The 18,358-nt window shown below is 40.3% G+C and overlaps 1 protein-coding gene across 10 annotated transcripts in view; it reads left to right on the top strand.

The window, feature by feature from the left end:
- The window catches only part of YTHDC1 (YTH domain containing 1), a 34,152-nt gene that overhangs the window by 3,463 nt on the left and 12,331 nt on the right, over window positions 1-18,358 (top strand). For 6 of the 10 annotated variants that reach the window (XM_006027513.3, XM_006027515.3, XM_006027512.3 and 3 more), the window contains exons 2-11: window positions 6,047-6,148; window positions 6,710-7,041; window positions 7,174-7,528; window positions 9,229-9,318; window positions 9,810-9,863; window positions 10,461-10,555; window positions 13,183-13,291; window positions 13,384-13,501; window positions 14,947-15,031; window positions 16,490-16,656. In XM_006027513.3, coding sequence (XP_006027575.1) covers window positions 6,047-6,148; window positions 6,710-7,041; window positions 7,174-7,528; window positions 9,229-9,318; window positions 9,810-9,863; window positions 10,461-10,555; window positions 13,183-13,291; window positions 13,384-13,501; window positions 14,947-15,031; window positions 16,490-16,656 — 1,507 coding nt within the window. The remainder of the gene's footprint in view (window positions 1-6,046; window positions 6,149-6,709; window positions 7,042-7,173; window positions 7,529-9,228; window positions 9,319-9,809; window positions 9,864-10,460; window positions 10,556-13,182; window positions 13,292-13,383; window positions 13,502-14,946; window positions 15,032-16,489; window positions 16,657-18,358) is intronic. The other 4 variants (XM_025208734.1, XM_025208735.1, XM_006027518.3 and 1 more) reach the window with 3 other exon arrangements.

The raw sequence follows: 18,358 nt of genomic DNA, 5'->3' as shown, positions 1-18,358 counted from the left end.
TCAGCAGGAGGTCCTGAAGGAGGTAGTGAAGGGGCTGGAGGCTGGCACACTCCAGGTAGACATGCGTTTGGGACTTCCTCTGCTCATAGAAGAAGCAAGTGTCGGGGTGTCCTTGAAATATGCCATGTGTAACATGGGCTTTTTCATTTGCCATTCCAGAACCTAGGCCAAATCCTATCAAAGTAGAGCTATAAGCCCCCGCTGGTAAAGGGAGCCACTAAGGGCCCATCACTGATCACTTACGGTAAATAAAAGACAAAGTAGGAATGGGAGTGAAGGTCAGAAGTTTAAAACAAGTGCTCCAAGGGGGGGACATCAAAAATATCACATAGGACAGTGCCCCCTGGCTCTTAAACATGTCAAAGGAGCCAGTGGACACTGCCTGGTGAATGGACAAGGGACAGAAAAACAGCCCTGCAGTCCCTGAGAGTCCCCCAAGCCAGAGCTTTCTTTCTGCTCGGATAGATTGTTAACTTGGCTAGGGTCAAGAGGGTGTTGACCAGGAGGTCTACGGACTTGGTGGGGCTGTGGATGGGAAGTGCATAAATGAAAAGTTGGAGGAAGTGGTGCAGCCAGAACCTCAGCAGAAAGTTCTAGCAAAGGCAGTGAAAGGGCTGCAGGTTAGTGAGAATGGAGAGGGAAAATTCAGTTTCATGTCTCAGAGAAGTTTTCTGATCTGCTTCCCTTGAAACTCTGAGCGGGAAAAAAGGAAACGTATTGACATTGCGCACTTGAGTATCTTCAATTCAGTTTGAAATGCAGGTAGGAAAGCATTTTCTTCCAATGGACAGTTTCCTAATCTGGATTCCTTTGCATAGTGACATTGCAAAAAAAAAAGTATTAGTGACTGTTGGTTTGGTATTATGCAAATATGTCTATCAAACCTGCTTTAAGAAACATTTGCATAATAAATACAAAGTCTTAGTTACAACTGTAAGATGTATTCAGGTTCAGTAGCACTAAAAGGAGCTTTTAAATCTGGGTTGTTAAATCATTTGACATATATCAATATGCACTAAAAAAAACTAAACATTTTGACTTGCATTGGAATTTGCCATTAGTGCTATTTTATATAACTATATAGAAGGTGTGGTGTTGGTATCATGCTTGGTCCATAGTCCTGAGCTCTGGTATTTGTAGCTCAGGTCACCTGCAAAGAGTATCTTCAACATGACATAAAACCATTTTTTTTTAAACTCCCTGTCTCTGATAACAGGACAGCCAGATAATAGAACTGTTATTGTCATTTCTTTAACTGATTGGTATGTCAGCAGTTTTTAATTTCTACAGCTATGCATACTTTTTAACCATGGGGTTTCTTACAAAGTGGAGAAGTTGGTGGTAAAACTAGTTTTAATTTTTAAATCCTTTATGAGGCTTTTGTTTTCAGGTCTTTCCCATAGGACTCACTGAATATACAAGAAGTGGGAAAGTATTTTTAGAAGTGTGAGAGTAAAATGTGATTCAGTCTCAAGTTTAGTTATTAAAGTCTCTGCAACTGTCTAAGACTGGACAAACCTCTGAGCTCTTATAATTCTTCCAGCTTTGCTTGGAATCTGAGAGATGTTTATGTCTTGCACCAGAACATAGGGTGGGGGGTCATACATTTATTTGTGCTTTTGAGAAACACGTGATAAAAGTGGTTATGGTACAGATAATTTTGTTTTGTTGCATGTGTCATTAACAGAAGAACGATTTTGTTATAAAGCACAAGATGCAGGAAGGAAGGAATAGTTTAAAGAAAATTCAGAAGATGCGATGGATTGCATTTGACTATATGGACTACACTTTGAATTTACTTACAATACAGACTATAGGTCTGTACATGGCAGACATGAGGTGCTATTCATTCAGAATCTGGCAAGAGGTTGTTTAGCATAGTTTTTTTTCCCCCTGAAACTAGGGTTCTGGAAAAGCCTCACTTTGTTCTGCTGAAGTTGATGGGCTAATGTGTTTGTTTTCCTCTCCCTCTCCCCGCCCCTTGATCTTTCAAAATGCTGCTGAAACCTCTACTGTTTCAGTGTGCAACTAAATTGCTGTTTTATTCTTGAAACATGGAATTTAGCCTTCAGTGCCCAATTTGGATGGGGACATAGGAATTGGAATACCAGTGTTATTCAGAGAATAAGTGTGTGGCTATTGTTGGATTATCCAGGGTGGACTTGAATCATGTTTATAAATTACTAATTTAAATTGGCAAGCTAAAAACACTTCATTTTATTTTAAATCATCAATTCTAACCTTTGTTGCCATTTGTGCTGTTGTTATTCCCCATTCCTAGTTGAGTCTCATTTAATTGCTAGCCATTAAAACATACTGCTTTGCAACTAGATCAGTGTTTCCTAAATTGTTGGTTGCGACCCCAAATGGGGTCGCAACACCAGCAGTTTGGGTCGAGATAAACAGGGATCCTGCAGCTCTCTGCAAGTAAGTCTATGGAAACAGGGGGGAGGGGAAGGGGTGGCGCACAGGCAGCATGACCCGGGGTGAGGGCAGGGTGACACGTCCTGCACCCTCAGCAGGCCATGGGTCTTCAATGGGCTGGACTAGCTCCAGGGCTGGAGCTGCCTCTGTGGGCAGGATCCAGCATGGGAAGCAGTGCTGTACCATCATGGCCACCAAGGTGAGGCACAGCAGTTGTGCCCCCACTGCTGCCAGGTAGGCAGGGGGCTCCTCAGCTTGGCAGCCATGGCATCACGGCACTCCCACTCGTACCAGGTCCTGCCTGCTGTGCCTCGGAGCCCCACAGGGGAGGACAGCAGAACGGAGAGCCTCAAACCTGCATCCGGCAGCCTGCATCCTCTGTCCGTCCTCCCTCCCTATGGGCTCCATTCCAGCTGTGCTGCCTGCAGGGGAGGGGAGGGACCCGGGCTCCTCCCTCCGCTCTTGCCACAGCAGTCACCACAGTCGGGCCTTGGGTGCTGAGGTGGGAGGGTGGGGGATGGCAGGGGGCGCTGGGCCCTGGCACTGAGGCACCTGAGGTGTGTGGGGGGGACATGGGTCGGGAGTGGGGGGGGCCAGAGGGCTGTGGGTGGGGAGTGTGTGGCACCTGGTGGGGTGGGGGGCTGGAGATTTGGAGTGATGGGTCATGCTGAGGAAAAGTCGCATCTGTGTGACTTATCGTAGACTTATTCAGAGTGTTAATTTTTCCTTTTTTTATTTTGTTGCAAAACAGTGAATAATATTCATATTTATTAGATCACTTTTTTAATCTCTTATTTGTGCTGAGCTGCATTTGGTTGGAAATTTGAATTTTAAAAGCCTGTAGAACTAGCATTTTAAATTTTTTAGGTAAATAAGCTGTTAGTTGTGCTGGATATGTAATGAAAAAAACATGTTTTGGTAGGCTTAAAATGAATTTGTTCAAACAGGCAGTGTTAACTGTAGTTAATGAATTAAACTGATTGTTTGTGGTCAACATCCCGGTGTTTTTTGGGGTTTGGGTTGGCTTTTTTTTTTTTTTTTTAACCCTGTTAGATCTCACCTGTGTGTTTCACTTTTACTCATACATTGGAAGAGGACAGCAAGCTTATCTGACTATTTTCTAAATTCCTAATTGATTTTTTCAGTTTTGAATGAACTTGTTTTATTAAACAGAGCTAAATAAAAATAAGAAAATCACTTTGAGAAGAAGAGGCCATAGTTGTCAAAAGCTGGTTTATTCCTTCAGCAAACCAGATTCAGGCCTTAGCCAGTGATTTCTGTGATTTTCATAGTTTGCTACCCAAATTTTGTAACCTGATCAAACATACAGAATTTGATTTTATTTTTTGTGGAGGTGCACCGATGCATCGGTCCGGTATCAGATCAGTACCAATATAAAGAAAATTTGCTGTATCCAATATCAGCCCGATGGGGCCGATAATTTGGCCAATAAATGCTCGTGCTGTGCACAGCCACAGTGCAGCACTCGGGCAGCAAGGAGCACAGCTGACATCTTGGAGGGCTGACTCAGGCAGCGAGGAGCACAGCTGGCAGCTCATGGGGGGGAGCTGCTGCTTGCATCCCGCTGCTTGCACCCCAGGAGGGCATGGGGGATGAGGGGGTGTGTGCCCCCCAGATGTGCATGGGGTGGGGCGGGCTGCAGCTGGGGCTGCATGGGGCTCTTCTTGGCAGGGGCTGGACTCAAAGCAGGTGCCGATGGCACTGAGAGGCTGCTGCATCCACCCCAAATTCCACCACAGCTCAGTTCCCAGCGCTGCTGCTGCCCAGCACTGCCCCATCTCTTAGCGGTGCTGGGAATGGAGCTGTGGGGAAATTTGGGGTGGATGCAGCCTCCTCCTACCACTATGGGGGCCCACTCTGAGCCCAGCCCCCGCTGAGCAGAGCCCTGCATGGCTCTAGCTGCAGCCTGCATAACCCCATGCAGATCCGGGGGACACATGCCCCCCATGCCCTCCCAGTGTGCAAGCAGGAGCCACCTTCCCCTGCCCCGCCCCTCCTGAATTGCGGCCTCCCACCCCGCATTGGCAGAGCCTGCCACTGCCCCCTTCCTCATCGCTGGGGGCATTGATCTGCTCCCCCATGCCCCTTCCCTCCCCCTTTCACCACACCAGACTTACCAGCTGGAGCTGGCTGTATTGGAAATCAGATTGGTGTCGGCCAATATGCCTTCTTAAATATTGGCTATCAGCCAAAAATCTCTATTGGTGCACCCCTAATTTTTTGTTGTTATTATCATTCAAATGATTTTTAGAGTAAGTTAGATCTTAGGGTAGCACGTTATAGTTTCATGTTTGACTTTGGGTGGGGTGTGGTTTACGTATGTATATTTTAAAAACAAATTTAAGTGTAAATGATATTTATTTTGCATAAAGCTATAGCTTGGCATGTCCCTGCATTGAGCGTGGTGCATGCTCTGAAAAGATATCATGTTAGTTTGACCCAGTTTACATAACGTCTGTATAGATTGCACTTCAGTGGGGCTTTTTGGCAGTTTTATCTAATAGCTCATTGTCCAGAGCGGGGGTGGCCCCTGCCACTGCATGCGTCCCCAGGGGAGGCATGCGCCCCCCCGGATTTGTGCGCAGGGTGGAGGCAGGCTGCCCGCTGTAGGCTTGGGACCAGGGCAGCACCAGCCTCTCCCCAGTGTTGGGGCTGGGCTCAGAGCCAACAAGTGGGTTGGGCTCAGCTGTGCAGGGCGAATGCCAGTGGCACTGGGAGGGGCGGCTCCAGGGAGATAAGGTGAATTTTGGCATAGCGATAGTGCCCAAACGGGGCCCTTGCACCGCCCCTGCTCAGGGCACTCAGCTCTGCTGCTTTTCCCTCAGGAGCCCTGCCCTAGCCACATATTCCCTGCCTGCTCCGCAGTGGGGGGCTCTTGGAAACTGATCAGTACATAAATATTTTGGTCTCTGCACCTGACTATGGTTAAACCATTCATACTTTGTGCACTTGGTGGCTTGCTTCAGGCACAAGGTGGAATATCTGGTTGCAAGATTCAGCTGTAAGATGCATCTTATCTTCTATACCTCCTGGGGCAGATATCCGTGAGTGACAGTGAGGAGCTGGGCAAAGCATGCTACATGCTACCAAAAGGAAACCTTTTGAATTATCTTCCCTGGAACTAGCACAATGAATGTCACAGCTCTTGATTCTTTTACAGTAAGGAATCTAGTGGTCTGGTCACTTTTTAGTAACAGCAGCAAGACCACCTGCCTTTGAACTCCTCCTCAGACTCATAAAAAAAGCAGGGCTGTTTTGTTAGCAACTTACTATTTCCCTGGTTGTTAGCCTAAGGCCCAGAATCTGTCTTTTTTTGTCAACAGCTATGCCACAGAAGTCAGATGAACTTTGACCATATAATGCCCGTATTCAATCTGTGGTTCTCTTATTCTTTCACTAACTTTTGTTGATGCTTCACACTGAAGTTATAGGAAAAAAATTGGAAACCTATTGTTTCATTGGACTGTCAATGTCTTGGTATGCTTATTAACACTGTACACATTCCAACTGGCTATAAACAGTCATTGTTTTAGGGAACGACTTCAGCTGGATTGTCAGTAGTATTTGTGACTTCGTGTGTTTTTTCTTTTTTTCTCCCCAGATGGTGAACTGAATGTTCTGGATGACATTTTAACTGATGCTCCTGACCAAGATGATGAGCTCTATAACCCTGATAGTGAACAAGATAAAAATGAAAAAAAGGGTAGGTGGTTATTCCTCGGAGATGCCATTGTAAAAAAGTAATTTACCAAATTTTACTGTACACAGATTATTATAGTCGGCAAACAACAATAGAGTCTGTTGAAGATTTTGTGCTTCAACAATATAATCTAACCTCAAAATTACATTGAGTTCTGTGTATCAAGAATACATGTTCAGTGTTGGCATTCTTCAAATAAACCTCATTAGAAAGTCATTTATGTAAATAAACTTATTTTCCCCTAGTAAACCAAGGCAAGCCTCAGAGCAAGGTAGTTCTGAATTCCAGTTGTTCAGTGGCTTGTGTGGCCTCGGGCTGGGCCCTAATCTTTGCATTTCAAATTCCCCTATTTTACAACACTTATCAACACAAACCTGCCTGAGAAACTGGTGGATATTGTAACAGACTGTTGATTGGGTGGGGAAAAAAATTTAAAAAAATGACAGTCACTAAGCTTACTTCAAGGAAGAGTAATACCACTTGCTGGGGTAGGGGGAGGGGAGTTTTTTACTTCGTTTTTACCTGTTATGTAAAATAACTGATTTTTTTTTTGATTAATTTAAGGATCAAAAAGAAAAAATGACAGGATGGAGACTGCTGAAAGCAAAAGACAAAAGCCATCGGTGCATTCATCAAGGCAAATGATTCTAAAGCCACCTAGTTCATCAGTTAGCAATAATAAGAGGATAGTGAGTACAAAAGGAAAGCCTGTAGCAGAGTACAAGACAGAGGAATATCAGAGGTCTGACAGAAGCAAGCGTCCAGATGGTGATCGAAAGGCACGCATGTCAAGTGGCAGTACAAGGGAGCTTTATAAAGGGCAACCTGAAAAAACTTGCATGAGGAAGAGAGATGTTGACAGGAGGGCAAAGTCCTCTACGCCAGATGGTTCAGAGGTAGTAAAAGTTTTTGCGGCCTTAGAAATAAAGCAGTTCTTTGAGACATTTATAAGGCACGTTCTCTTGGGACTATGTGTGTATCCTAATAATGTTTTATGACTCCTGATTCTCTTTTTCTTTAAACATCAGAGAATTAGGCATGATGTGGACAGAAGGCAAAGCAGATCCAGCCATTCTTCTAAAGAAGAGGTGAACTCTGAGGAATATGGTTCAGATCATGAGACTGGCAGCAGCGGCTCCTCTGATCAAGGAAACACAGAGAATGAGGAAGAAGGAATGGAGGAAGAGGAAGATGAGGAAGGAGAGGAGGATGAGGAGGTGGAAGAAGATGGGGAAGAGGACGAAGAGGAATATGAACAAGATGAAAGAGATCAGAAGGAGGGAAATGATTATGACACTCGAAGTGAAGCCAGTGATTCTGATTCTGAATCTGCATCCTTCACAGATGGGTCAGTCAGATCTGGTTCTGGCTCAGATGCATCAGGTAAATCCTTTCTTAGAATAGTTGTAGATAAGACTTTCCCTGTTTTAAAATCTGTTACTATTTCAGATTTAACATTTGTTTTTGACTCAGGCTTTTCCTTTGGTTTTTGGCTGGTGTTTCTAAAGGGAACCTAAGCTTTGAGCCTGAGGCAGGACAGTGGAACACTTCTGACTTGCACTAAGACTTGTCTGGAAGTCTCTTACCACTACAGGATCAAATTATTGTAGATCAACTTTGTTATTGTTTTTCTATTTTTAACACCCAAAACTGTTGTAATCAACAACTTTTGGTGCTTCTCCTTGCAAAGCTTCACTTGAATGTAAACAGTTGATGGGAAAGATATTCAGTATAAATCTAGATGTATGGCTAGGTAGTCAGGTTAATACACTAGCTTTTGCCTTTGGAGAAATGGTTACTGCAGTACATCTTTGGTTGTTGAATCCCTTTGGAAAGCACTTTCTGAAGTTTTTTGGATGGCTGAACTGGTTCAGATAAGTGAAATTGCAGCATGTTGTAGGGAGTTATGCATGCTAACGCACAAATACATAATGAAAAACCATACAGACTTGATAGTGCAGGTGTTAAATACAGTAGATGTTAAAAAGAGTTTGTTACAAAACCAATACTAACAAATTGGTAAAACAAAGTTGCTGTTCAAATAATGGAAGATGTGCTGTCCAGTATGGCCAGTTCATATATAATTGTCTCATTTTAGAGATCTGCCACACAATTTGGAAAGACCAGGAATCAAGAGGAGCCTGTAACTAGGCAAATGGGGAGAATGGGACTGAAACGAGTCCCATAACAGCTCTTTGCAATTGTGCACTGTGCCTGATTCTCACCTATCCTACTGGTGCTTTGCTTCATGAATACAGATTGCCCACAGAATTTCAAATAGCCTTTTTGGTCAAGTGTAGACACATGTGTTTATCATAGTATGAATAGACTTGAAGGTTAGATCAAATCTTGAAAAAAATATTCTAATATGACTTAGGCTCGCTAAATAGAGCATATCATCACATTAGCTTTGGATTTGGTAAAAAGACAACAAAACAATCCTGTTAGATTCCTATCCTGTAGCTTCCTTATTTGAAAGATGCATAGATGGTTCTTCTAAATAACTTGGATGCAGGTAAGGTGAACCAGCCTTGATATTTGGAGTCTAGAGCAACTCTAGAAGAAAGGGGAAGCTGTAATTACTTTTTAAATGCTATGAAGTAATAATTTGACTCTTTGAAGAGGCTGGGGAAGGGGGTCACTATTTACCATGTGCCACAGTGTTTTGTTTTCATTCCTATTACTGCTTGACTAATTTTTCTTGAACTTGTGAAGCAGTGTTACAGATCATGGTATAATTCCTATTAAGTATGTCACTGAAAATTTGGCTAACACATTGGAGAGACGAACTAAAATACTCCAAACTCAATGAATTACTCGTGTATCTTTGCATAGAATTCTCAAACATTTGGTGTTTGTTTTTCCTTCATGAGCTTAGTTTTTGTGAATTGGTGGCAGTACCTCTTAAGTGTCATATTTTTGGGGAAGTGTTAGCATAGTAACTAAACTTTTCTTGTAAAAGCCAAATATCAGTCTTGTCATTGTGGATACAGTTTGCCTACTGCCAGTACTTTCATCTCAGCTTTATCTTCTGGTGTGTGACGCTTACAATACTACTACTATTTGTTTTCTGGGGTTTTTAGATGAGAAAAAGAAGGAAAGGAAGAGAGCTAGAGGTATCTCTCCAATTGTTTTTGATAGAAGTGGAAGTTCTGCATCAGAATCTTATGCAGGTATTCTTTCTTTTTGTTGCTTGTCATACTTGACTGACTCTGACTCTTAATGTGATACCTAAGAGAAATGTAACTGGCTGTAGAAATATGTGGGGTATGTAGTTTGATTATTTGGTATTTGATTTCTGGCATGTTCTGTGTGGACAATTTTGGGGGAAGTAGGCATCTTGTTTAATGCTATTTTGTTGCTTAAGTGGAATTTTCACTTTTTTTTTTTTTTTTTTGAAACTTGGAAGATGATGATTCAGTGACTAGTTTTCTGAGTAGGAAACTGTTCAGATAATAAATATGAAAAACCAAACCCAAACCAAACTTCCCAAAAAATCAAAACAAAACACTCGTGCACATTGACCAGTATTTTTTGTGTGTGTGGGTGCGCGCCAGGAAGAATAATTTGTCATGAATGAAAATTGTATGTGACAAGGCTGTAGAAATTGTATATTATCTCTATTAAGGCTCAATCTGAACAAATGTACTTTGGCTAAACACAGGTTCAGAAAAGAAGCATGAGAAATTATCATCTTCCGTTCGTGCTGTCCAAAAAGGTATCATTTAAATTTGAATTTTTAATGCATGCTCCATCACATGCCATTGTCTGTTTATTCATTAAGTTGCGTCAAAATGGTAACGTTCCAATATAAATCAATTTGAATGCTTGATTGTTGCGGGTATAAACAGCGATGCATCTCCATCTTGATTTACTTCTGCACGTCTTTAAAGAGCTGCACAGACATCAATCAGATTCTCTTGCAGAAGCAACAAAGCAGAAAAGAGATGCTTGTACTTGAGAGAGGAAACTTTTTTTTAAATGGGTACTCTCATCAAAGCCTAATTATACAAATGTTTTGCAGTACCTCTGACACTGTAAGCCAGAGTGCAAGTATATTGGAACCTTACTGAAATATTGATTTATTTTTTTTAATAATAATAATCTTTGTGTGTGTGATGTATTAAAACTTTATTTACTTATTTATTTTTAAGAAAAGCTTGGCATTGTATGCTCCGTGGCTTAGATTTCAGCGTTCAGGCTCGGGTGGGGGAAGGGGCTTAATTGGATAAATTTGTCTTAAAAAACCCATGCCCACATTTTGAAGGAAAAACTTCAAAAGTTAAACTTCAGCTTATTTGGAATTTTTTTTCAGACCAAACCAGTAAACTTAAATATATTCTCCAAGATGCAAGATTTTTTCTCATCAAGAGTAACAACCATGAAAATGTCTCACTTGCCAAAGCCAAGGTATGTTTAAACCAGCTTGGAAACTGATTTATTAAGAAACTTGCTATGTTTGGGGAATGAAGCATACTATCATCCAGATTTTCTTTTGTGCTGAGTAGGTCTTGGCTCAGGAGAATGTGGAGCTCTTGTTTGCTTCATAATTATTGAAGTGAGGTTCTGGCCCCACCCAGTGCAAATTAGAGTAGCCCCTTGACTGTCCTTAATTTATGCCATCTGGCTGTAGATTCTGAGGATCAGACTAAGTGATTTCCTTGAGGTCCTTTCTAACCTATTCATGGCTGCCTACACAGGTGCTTGGAGATGGGGGTGTCTTAATTAGAGTGGCTCCCAGAGAGCCACTCTAATTAAAATGCCTCGCTGTCACGTGTATTAAGCCCCCCTCATTTTAAATCAATTAGGTGTAGATAAAGTACCCCCACGGTCATTTTAAAATGTGCAGGGGATTATATATGTGATGGCAAGGTAATGCCGGAGCATTCTAATTAAAATGTGAACCAGCATGTGTATATATACAGACGCTGATTCTGTTCCTGAGAAGTGAAACAATATTTTTCCCACTGCAGAGACTCCTTAAACTGAGAGGGTAGCTGGTGTGACAGTGGCATCAGAGTAGGCTCAGCTGATGTTGAATGTTGTACTTCTGCAATGGTAAACTTCACTAGGAAGCTGCAGCCAGATTCTGGTTTCTGAGTATTCCTGAATCTAAGCTATTGGTCTTTAGTAACAGTTTGTTCCAAAATATGGGTACAGAGGAATCGGAAGGCTATTTTCAGTAACGTTTGAGTTGCTACAAGAAATTTGCATATCAAAAAGATGTGGTTTCTACATCTGAAATACATGGTACGCTGTCAGAATTTTTTGAACTCGGCTAAGTATCCAGTGTCTAATTTTTGGTTACTAAATATACTAGGCAAATGCACAGTTCCTGTACTGTTAAATGTTCCTAGTATGTCAATGTAGTTCCTGTCCTGATAAATGTTCCTAGTGTGTCAGTTTCAGTTGATTTTTGAGGGTTTCTTGTGTATTCAGATACTGTAGATTTCAATTACCCTTTGAATTCTTTGGTTACTTGCCCTATATTTAGGTGTACAATAGATGCTTCAAGCTCCAGAACAATAAAATTTGGGTTGAAACTAACTTAAACTAGATGCTCCAAATCAGAAATTGGGATGTCTAGAACACTGAAGCTTAGCTTTTCCTCTTTAGCAGCTTTTCTTGCCTGATAAGTTTATTTAACAGAAATCAATTGTAATTCTGCTTGGGTTATAGTGTAATGTGTCTGGCAGGAGGAAAAGACTGTTCCCAAAGAAATTGTTTGAGCCTTGTTAATGCATTCCATGAGAAGGACACTTTTGTGTCATTGTATGTGTGTGTGTCCATCTACGTGTGTTCTCCATTTAATTGTGGAGCAGGTGTACCTCATTTGGCTGGATTGTTTATTCTTGAAAGTAGAATCTTTACTACTGTGGTTTCTGAATCCATCAGTTGCTTTGAGACTTCCATATATCCCTTAAAAGGCAATTCATATTCCACCCTGTTATGACAGATAAGTCAGGGGAGCACAGAAATACCTGCGATGTGGTTGTATTGTCTGCTTAAAGCTGCATATCAAAGTTATTGCGGGTCCTGTTTCTGGCTAAAAAGTAGTGCTGCCATAGTGGTATCTGAGCCACCTTTTTGCTTACAGAGGATGAATAGGCCATTTGTATTTTCATGTTGAGTTAGCAGTAATTTGGAAAGAAAATCTAAGAAAACATTGTTGCAGCATTATCCAGTTAGGGTAGGGCAGGTGTCTTTTTTGAAAATCATGCTAAAACAGATTGAAGAGGTAAACACACGTTCAACAGTGCTTAAAATTTAAAATGGTTTAGTTATGCATGTTACTTGTGAGCCTGGTCTGAAGCTGCAGGTGAGTACACAGTACTTTTTTGTTTTATAAAGTCCCTTTGTGTTCATCTTACATGGAAGAGGGGAGGAAAAAAAGAAAAGCCATATTTAATGTCTTCATTCTCCGTGTTGGAGTTGGCAACAGCGTGTTCATCCATTATTATTTAGAGTTGTTATGTTGTCCCTCTGTGTACATCCTTCAGTGACTTGAGGACAAGCTAGTATCTTCAATGTGCAGTACTTGTTCACTGAAGTATGCAGTGAAAACCAATTTGCAGACTAGCCATTCCTCTTGCAGTATTCTTTAGCTTCCCTCTTCCCGTGTTGGCAAATCTTGTGATTTTTTTTTTTTTTTCTTGTGAATTTTTCTGGTTAGGGTTTGAGGCTTTAAGTACAACACCAAGTCACACAATTTATATGGTAATCTCATACTTAATTTTTACAATAAAGCTTCAAGCTGTCATGGCTGTAGAGAAAAGCATAAAGATACATAAGTGTGTCTTAAAGGCTCAAACCTGAAGCCAAAGAGAAAATGAATGGTTTGTGAAAGCTGACTTTTGTAACTTTTTGAACAGTTGGCTGGAGAACTAGTCACTGTCAATCTAGAGACATAGATTGCCCTCATTACTTATTCCTAAAACACTAGGATTATTACTTGCTACCTTTTTAAATGCATTTTAAATTTAATACAGCTGCTTGTAGTGATTAACCAATGTACATTTCCCTTATTCTTTTGATAGGGCGTGTGGTCAACTCTTCCAGTAAACGAAAAGAAGCTCAATGCTGCATTTCGATCAGCAAGGAGTGTTATCTTAATATTCTCAGTGAGAGAGAGTGGTAAATTCCAAGGTAAGTGAAGGTGACATTTGGCTGTAAAATTAGGTTTTTCTGTTGTTACAATGTGTGTTGATTGCTTTTTTTTGCTTTTTTTTTTCTTTTAGGGTTTGCAAGGCTCTCATCTGAATCCCATCATGGCGGATCACCTATACACTGGGTGCTGCCTGCAGGAATGAATGCAAAAATGTTGGGAGGAGTCTTTAAAATTGACTGGATTTGCAGGCAAGTGATTTTGTTCATTTAAAAGTTTTTGTACTGTGTCCAAAAAGGTATTTCAATTCCATTTGTTTTTCTAACCATCGTTTTAGGACTGGTTTTTGACTAGGTTGCTTTGAAAATTCAGCTCTGGTTGAGAGAGAGGGCTCTATTTTACTGGCTTTGGGATTTATTCCCATAAGTGAGACTGCTGTAGCAATTTTTTTTTTTTGCATTGACTCTTAACGGTTGTAAATGAGGAATTTTGTGTGTTTCACCTTTTTCACTGGCTTAACATGCTGAGAGTACAAACTGGCATTTGTTCCCATCTATCATGTAACGCTTCTTCTCTTAAAATGACTGTTCATTTTGAGATTCTGGTCTGTCAGCCCTGGAGAACAAAAAATAATGAAAGGGGAGGGTTGTTTTTTTTTTTATGGTTTTGGAGAGTTGTCCTTAATCAGATCTGTCAGGTTTTGGCTAAGTAAATAAAATGCAGCTGCCTCAGAATAAATAAAGTCCAAATTGGGAGGGATAGAAAATATATCTTAGGATGTGGACATGACACATTTATACAGCGATGCAACTTATTAGTCCACCCATCAGTATAAATTATATTAGTGTCTGAGTAGACAGTCCTCCCAAGATAGCTGCCTACAATAGTTGTATAACAGTGTTTTTCCACTAAGTGGCAGGGAGCAAGTAGTGATTACTTCCATTGAACAAACAGCTACCCCAAAACAAATTGACTAGAGGTGTCAATACACGAATATATTTTACTGGCACATAGGTATAGCTATCTCATTTTGTGCCTTTATTCAGAATGGAGTGACTTACGTAAATGTATCATGCTCACAGCTTTGGATGGAATAAATGTTCCTATTGCATGTGAAATGCTAGGAACCTGTAGGGACCACCTAGGAGGTGTCTTAAAACTAACACTTGCAACCCAGGGTACCAAGTTTATTGGTTAATTGTAGGAGTATGTTTCTTCTAAGGGATTCTTTATAAAACTAAATCAGTAGTTTAACATTTCCCCAGGTAAATCTAGGTAGTTGTATTCACTGACATTCTGATTGTCACAGTTTGTTAGTGTTAAAGATAGAGAGAAGTCTTATCTTTGTGTGTGGTGTGAAATAACAGAGGGTAGGCTTTTTGAAGTTGTGCTGAGTCTCAAGTTTGTATAAGTATGGCAAAACAGAATTTTGATTCTTGTATGAATTTTGATTCTATACAAGTTTGTTGCCTATATAGAATAGGCTTGCTTATCATGAACTGCATAATGCCAAATTAAAAATACCAGAATTAAAAAAAAAAAAAAAAAAAAAAAAATTCTTGAGAGACTAATTTTTAAAATATTCATTCAGAGTCATGTCATAGTGCAAAGAGTTATACATTTGTACTGATGCAATGTTCTGTTTTATGCATTTTTAACAAGACAAAACCATAAATGATACCACTTGCATATTTAGGCGTGAATTACCCTTCACTAAATCTGCTCACCTGACCAATCCTTGGAATGAACATAAACCAGTAAAGATTGGACGCGATGGACAGGTTTGTTAATTTTTAAACATTGTCTTTATTTCTACTAGTAAAACAAAAATAATGAGTAGAAAATGTAGTCGGAGGTTTGAAAACTTTTGGGTTCTTGTACCGTTTGAGTTCTTGCGGTATAGATTTTATTGGTAAGAGCATATGTCAGCAAATTTGATTTCTTACAACACTGGTGAGAGCAGTGCAAAACAACACATTAAATCGCATCACAATGGCTCAAACTTGCAGCACCTGATGAAAACTAGCTTTTTATAACAGATGAAGGTCACTAACATTTTCTATTATGTTCTCAATCCAGAAAGAGCCCATATGTTAGAGCATTGTGCTTTTGAGTTTGTTTTGAACAGTTTTATTTGCTGGATTTTGCATAAACTTGGCGGGGGGGGGTCGAGGAGTGATACAGATTCTGTTATTGTATTTACACCTTTTAAACGGAAGCTAATGATTCAGCTATACATACTATAATTCGGTTAAATGGGCACTGTCAACTCCAGTAATGACAGCTGTGTAAAAATACTTTCCAAGATCAGCATAAACTATCTGGAAAAAAACCAACTCTTCTGCATAGTATTTTTAACAGGAAGGTGGGAGTGATACCCCTTGAAGTTAAGATGGATCTAGACACTGCAGTTGTCTGGAGAACAGGGGGGAAAAAAAGTAATTTTAAAGGATGCAAATATGACTAGACATGTTTTTATATGCCAGTGACTTTGAACAGTGAAAGTGAGCTTTTAATTTTGGTTAAAATTACTTGAAGGAAATTTAACTGGTTATTGTTGACAGTTTCCATTTAAATGGTTAAGAAATGTGTTTTATATTTTTTTTCTGTCCACTTAACTACATATAGCATTGCAGTCAAGCCGCTTTACAGTGCTTATATGAAGTGCTGAACCTTTTGGAGGGAATATTCCAGAATACTGGTAATGTGTAATTAAAACATGTCTCAAGTTAGCTGTCCATTCTGCAGCTTGCTACTAAAACCACAGTATACAATATCTAGACAAATTAAAAGCACCTTCCGAACCAACCTACGGTTCTTCCACTGAGTTTGGAGAATGCTTAATTGTGCATAACCTAACTGTATATCCCTGCACGTGGATTCTTGTCCACATAATCCAGACTCTTTAGGTGGTGCTGACTGTGTTTCTTAATTGATCACAAATTTGTACGCATTTTTTAATTGGTTATGAAACGCTCCTCCCACTTTCACTTAGCGAAGCAGCAGCCTGACTTGAATGTCTTCAGGAACATATTGTCCCAGCGTAAGATGATTCTGTGAATATGTTAATTAGACCCCCACAGAGTAAAAGGTAACCTAACTGTGATGTGCTCTCAGTTTCTAGTGATATTGAAGCCTCTTCAAAGTGGTGGTGTTTCTGTGTCTTGGGAAAGTAATTAATGGGAAGTGTTCCCTGTCTTCAGCTTGTCGATCACTGTTCAACTTCTAACCAATTCTAGGAAATTGAGCCTGAATGTGGAACCCAGCTTTGTCTCCTATTCCCTCCTGATGAAAGTATTGACTTGTATCAAGTCATTCATAAAATGAGGCACAAGAGAAGAATGCATTCACAGCCCCGATCAAGAGGACGTCCATCCCGTCGAGAACCAGTCCGGGATGTGGGAAGGTTAGAAACGTTCTTTGGACTGATAGTAGGCACATGTATCAGAATAACGTGATGGAGGAATGTGATTCGTCAAAAGCTTTCCCTGCGATAAAGAAGAGAGAAAATCCTCAAATCAAGCTGCATGGACGAGTTTGTGGCTTCATTGAGGATTTCACATTGTCCCCCGGTCTGTCATTTTTCAAGAGGAAAATGGGGATCTTTGCTTTTGCAGAAAAAAGTTCTTAAAATAAAGTGCTCTAGTTTAGACTAGATCTTTAATGCAGATAATGCACCATGTAATGCTAGTGATAGGTTAAGCTTGGATTTCTTATGAGCAGGCTAGATGGAGGAAGAGGAAGTCTTTATATGCCAAAATGTTTTAATATCTTGTAAAAGCCTTTTCTTTCAGGTGTATCTCTGGATAAGCCTTATCAAATATGGGACTTTTATAAGGATCACTTATAATTTTTCAGAAGATGCCGCCTCATTTTGAGGATAAAATATTTAAATTATCTTGATATTCAAGAGGAGCATTATTGGGACTGTTTCAAATTGTTTCACCGTGATGTGTTAACCCCATTGCCAAATATTCTCTAACATGTAACCACTGAATTCACACATCTTGCTGAGCTTCTGAAAACAGTAGGTTCTTTCCAAAGGGAAGCAAGTGGCCCTTGGAGACCCGGCAACAAACCAAAAAGAATGGCTGTTGCTGTGTCTGCTATACAACCTTTCCAGATGCTGGCAGTACTCGTGGACTTAAAATGTTTTTACAGGATCGACATGGTTATTGATCACTGCTTTATGAACTTAACAGCATTTACCAGAAAAAGGGGGTATAACTTGGTACAGAGTTGGAGAAGTCTTTGCAAAGAACTGATATAAGCCCTTCTACCAATCACCTTTTCCCTGTCTAGCCACTTTGCATACAGATAAATCTAAAGTTTTTTTTCTGCTAAAGACTGATGCATGGTTTGGGCTGAAACCTTTGGTTAAGTTTCCTCTTTGTGGAAACATCCTGTGGTAGGTACAGATACCCAACAAGAGTCCCCATTTCCTTGAGCTTAAAAAGGACACTGTAACGAGTAGGTAGGAGGACACCTGGCAGCGCCCCCCTTTTTTGGCTTTAAAGGACTGAGCACCAAGATGGCTTTTGAAGTTAAGCTAAGAGGTTTCCAGTGCAATAAAGTATTTACCAGTGAAGGTTTTGCAATGGACTGCAAACTATACATATAACACCACCACACCTTCTCAAGCCTGCCAGGGCCTCCATTTATGTTTGTGGCTTACAGCTTAAAGTCAGTAGTTGGACTACTAAATGAACTGTTACTATCATATTTTATACCGGTCGTAAATGCACTCTCAAAACTACAAGAAAGCGGTATGTTTATTCTTTACACCAGCTTTTATTTTTTTCTTAATCTGATTTTGCTGTAGATGCAACTGCTTTGTTCTTGGGTTTTTTGCTCAGAGGGTGAGGAATCTGCTCTCCTTTTTAACAAAAAAAAAACAGTTACCGGGGTAAAGCGGACTTTAAAAAATGAGGGAGGAGGGAGGGAGGAAAAAAGATTATCTACTAAACAAACTTAGTAAAATGGATTGTTTATTATAGTTATTTAATGGGTATGGTTGCAAAGCAGTTAATAGATTTAAAGAAACATAAGATTTGGCATAAATACTTATTTGTTGATGAAAAGCTTGTTTTTGCATAAGGTTTTGAAAC

This window comes from Alligator sinensis, unplaced genomic scaffold (genome assembly GCF_000455745.1).
Source record: "Alligator sinensis unplaced genomic scaffold, ASM45574v1 scaffold320_1, whole genome shotgun sequence".
NCBI lineage: Eukaryota > Metazoa > Chordata > Crocodylia > Alligatoridae > Alligator > Alligator sinensis.
The sequence above is the reverse complement of the archived record's forward strand: the minus strand, read 5'-3'. Positions and strand labels throughout refer to the sequence as shown.